Here is a 4308-nt window from a genome sequence, read left to right as displayed (position 1 = left end):
TTTTCAGGTATGAATTATGAAAATTGGGCAACGGAAATGAAAACAACATTATGGAAGGTAAATTTATTGAATTATGATGAAGATATTATTAATTTAAACAATGATAGTGGAGATGCATTAGCATTTCTTATTATAACATGTGCACTAGATGAAAATCTCATGTTCAACATACTACATGAATATGGTAAGATCCAAAATGAAAAGGTTTTGTGGGATATTTTAGAAATGAAGTACAGTTTGAATGAGGCAAAGATGATGAAGGGTATTTTTCTTGAAAATGATGATTGTGTTTTCAATCCCATAACTGATTATGAAACTGAACATGTCAACATTGAAGATGCAATGATGGGTGATGAATGTGTTCCTGTAATTTACATTAAAACATGTGATGATGAAGATACAACCATTGTTGAAGAATCTTAAATTTTTTATGAAGAAAGCTTCCCTAATGCAGAGACCTATGAAGCCAAATTTGATGAGATCTATATATCTCATGATGAGTGGATCAATCTAATGCATGAAAAGCATCTTATTGATGAGTTGTTGTTCAGTGAGAAAAAAAGCCTATCTCCATATACAAATCGCATATAGGACAACGTGTTTGTAGAAAAAAAATTGAATAAAGAGGTTGAAGGCATGAGTCAACAAACTATGTCAGCAGAGAGAGATGGAGAAATGAAAGCTCTCTTGAAGGAGAAGGAAGACAAGAGCAAATACGAATCTAACATTGTTTTTAACTGTGTAGATATTGGCATTTAAGAAGAAACAATTGAGAATTACCAAGAACCTACAACGTTGAATGTTAGCCTACAATAAGAATGAGGAGGAAAAGAGTTCAAGTGTTCTGCCTTTGGGGTAGAAAACATGAAACGGAGGAGAAGCTCCATCACTACCTTATGGAAAGATAAGTGAAGATGAAACTTCATCAATGAATGAACAAGCGTGGACTCTGAAGCAAGAAGAAAAAAATGAAATCTCAATTACCAAGTTTTTTATGTACTATTGTAAGCCTACTTAAGACTAGACCAGTAGGCATATGCTATTTTTCTAACCACCCTTTCTCCATTAGGGGGGATATTAGAATTAATGGAGAAAGTTAGACTTTTCCTAGGTTTAGTTGTTTTTTGTTGTAGGATAGCACTGAGACCCACTGATTAGGTCTAAGATCCAATTTATTATGGATTGGTTCAAACCACATTGTTTATGTGATAGTTTATGTGTAACAGGGCTTTGTGTGAATGAATGTAGAGCGTTATACCAATAGAAATCTCTCACCTGAGAGATGATAAATTATCATTAGGAAAATTAACCATTCCTTGAGACACGTATACTAATACTTCATTATGTGAATTGGATACAGATTCATGCACAACATTTCATGAATTCATTCATTTAATCATTCACATTTAAATACAGAAAATCATCTCACAGTAAGATACGTAAATAGTTATTTTCACACTAAGAAAAGAATGTAAATACGTTCTCTATTAATCAATTCAAATTCATAAAATTTGAACTTGTTTCATAATCTAGAAATATGTAATAGTCAGAAAGTGTTTTGAACCCTTCTGCATGAATTTTGATTCATTGTATCAAATTATCACTGGGAAAGTGTTTTGAATTTTGATTCATTGTATCAAATTATCACTGGGAAAGTGTTTTGAACCCTTCTGCATGAATTTTGATTTATTTTATTAAATTATCACTGGGAAGACCAACCATTCATTGAGAAACGTATATTAATAGTTCATTACATGAATTTTGATTTATTGTATTAAATTATCACTGGGAAGACCAACCATTCATTGAGACACGTATATTAATAGTTCATTACATGAATTGGATACGGATTCCTGCGCACCATTTCATGAATTCATTCACTTAATCATTCACATTCAAATAGAGGAAATCATCTCACAGTAACCTACATAAATAGTTATTTTCACACTAACAAAGGAATTAATAAATTCAAATTCATAGAATTTCTTAGCTATATATATATATAATTATGGAAGTTGTTTAAATAGTAATCATCTTCTTTAATTACAATTACCTCTATTTTTAGAAGCCATTTCCATCTTGTCATAGCGCTTTATCTAGCAATATCCACTTAATCAAAATATCGCATACAAAAAATGATTACTTTTCATGGTGGAGTAGATATTTTGATAGGATGTTCCAACATCCTTAGATTTTATAAGCTGTATTGGTCAATGCTAAATTAGTAATGATCAACATGAAAATTGATTTCTAGAATCCTTCCTTAAAAATGACTAATAGTGAAGAAAACATAACAAAAAGCATTTCCATATTTTCCCATTCATTTCCCTTCACCTATAAAAAAACATAAAATAAGTTTTTATGTTTTCCTTAATATTTTCCTTTATGCCATCCTCACACTAGAGATTTTTTGAACATATTATCCCACAGTCCTGCCATCAATGGTGTGAATGGTCCAAATAATATAGAAAACATAACAAAAAAAGTTAATGTTCTCCATATTGTTTCAGTCCAACCACACCCTTCCTTTGTGCGAGTGAGATGTAAACAATTTGGAAAACATTGAAAAATTGTTTTATGTTTTCAATGTTATTTCCACTCTTAAATTTAAGATAACCACCACCGAAAATATGGTTGGCACATGATAATGTGGAAAATAATAAAAAAGTATTTTGTGTTTTCTTTATTATTTTATCCCATCTCCATCTACATCCTTTGTTATAATTTCTTGAGTGGGGTATATAATATGAAGAATGTAAAATACTTTCTTACGCCCTAAAGCGTTTCTTTTGAAATCAAACTCTCCTCTTACGTTGTGGATACAAGATTATGTATTAGATGACTGAAAGAGTTTTAACGGAAAAGTAGTTATGACGGGTCATACTATAACGACTGTTATAGCCTAAATAGTGAGCTGAGCTTATGTTATTTCATCTTCTATATTCCATGTCCTCACCCAGACATTCTACTATCCCACTCGTTCTTTCTTTCGCTTCCTCTTTGCTATGGCGCGATCTATAATATAAGGATTCACTGCATTTGCCCTCGTCCTCTTCATCCCCACGGTTCGAACTCAGGAAATTGGTAATTCATCTAGCACCCTTTATAACTATGTTTTTTAAAATCTTGGTATTGAAATTTGTAAAGATTAATCCAAAACTCCATTTTGTTGGTGCGAACGATCAGAAGTTAAAGTTCGAGTACAAAGAGGGTCCCAAGGGGCCTGAAAATTGGTGGAAGCTCAATGATGAATGGTGGGCCTATGGTTACAGGATGCAGCAATCTCCCATCGCGGATGTTGTGATGAGCAACGCCACATTTTGTGGGGAGCTCGATCCGCTACACAGAAGCTATGACCTTGCATTTGCAACTCTTCTCAGCAGGGGCCACGACATCTGGGTTAGTAATGCATCTTTCTTTTAAACCTTTTTCCATCTAGAGAGGTTTCAGGTTCAATTGGCTCTTCCACCTATGGCTGTATCGCATCAGGGAAACTGGACGAAAAGATGCGGACTGAATCAATGCCATTTGCATAAGAAAAGCTTCACACTGTATCAATTCCATTGGCACCACCCGGCTGAGCACAGTATCGATGGAGAGAAGTACAATCTCAAAACCCTCTTTTCAATAGTTGCTACACTAAATTATACTCTGCAATTTAAGCGTTTCTCAACAGTTTTGCATTGAAACAGGCATCCGCTAAAAATCCATCTGGTGCACAATCAGAGGACGGCGAAATTGTCGTGATTGCAATAATTTACAGGGTTGGCATGTCTAACCCATTCTTGGCGCAGCTACATTTGTGAAATCTCATTCGGCTTTGTTATATATATATCTATATATATATATATAAAACCTGAAGCGATTATATTTTGGTGTATAATGAAGATGGATTCAACGCCCTTGCTAATAATCCCAATAAAATCCTTATGACGGTGAATCCGAAAAACATAAAATTCGATAGTGAGAAATATTACCGGTACATTGCAGATAAAAACAGTATCACACGACCAAGTTACGGCTCTGCAGAAGCTGTTATTAGTTATTATTTGACTTAGGATATCTATCTTTGAAAAATGCACATTATCATTTGAACTATTAGTAAAAGATGATACAAAGATTATTTATTTGACTTGATATGCGAAATAGTTGACAACGGAGTAAAACGTATTTTAAAACATAATTATTAATTTATTTTAAATGCATTTTGATGTGTGTTAAATGGATGGACCATAGTGATAACTTCCCAATCAAATTTAAAAATATATTATATAATTTTTCAGGGGTTTTTTAAATTTCATTTTAAAG

At 33.0% G+C, this 4308-nt stretch overlaps 1 protein-coding gene across 1 annotated transcript; it reads left to right on the top strand.

Annotated features, from left to right (window-relative positions):
- Positions 1-225: 225 nt before the first annotated feature.
- On the top strand, positions 226-3806 carry LOC149266249 (dioscorin DB3L-like). Its single transcript, XM_089407606.1, has 3 exons — positions 226-366; positions 3148-3399; positions 3693-3806. The coding sequence occupies exons 1-3, from the start codon at positions 226-228 to the stop codon at positions 3804-3806; spliced, it is 507 nt and encodes a 168-aa protein (XP_089263732.1).
- The last annotated feature ends 502 nt before the right edge of the window (positions 3807-4308 follow it).

Source organism: Pinus tabuliformis, chromosome 6 (genome assembly GCF_031772625.1).
Source record: "Pinus tabuliformis cultivar Carrire ecotype Pingquan chromosome 6, CPIR1, whole genome shotgun sequence".
In the NCBI taxonomy this organism is placed as follows: domain Eukaryota; kingdom Viridiplantae; phylum Streptophyta; class Pinopsida; order Pinales; family Pinaceae; genus Pinus; species Pinus tabuliformis.
This window is presented reverse-complemented; position numbering and strand designations above follow the sequence as displayed.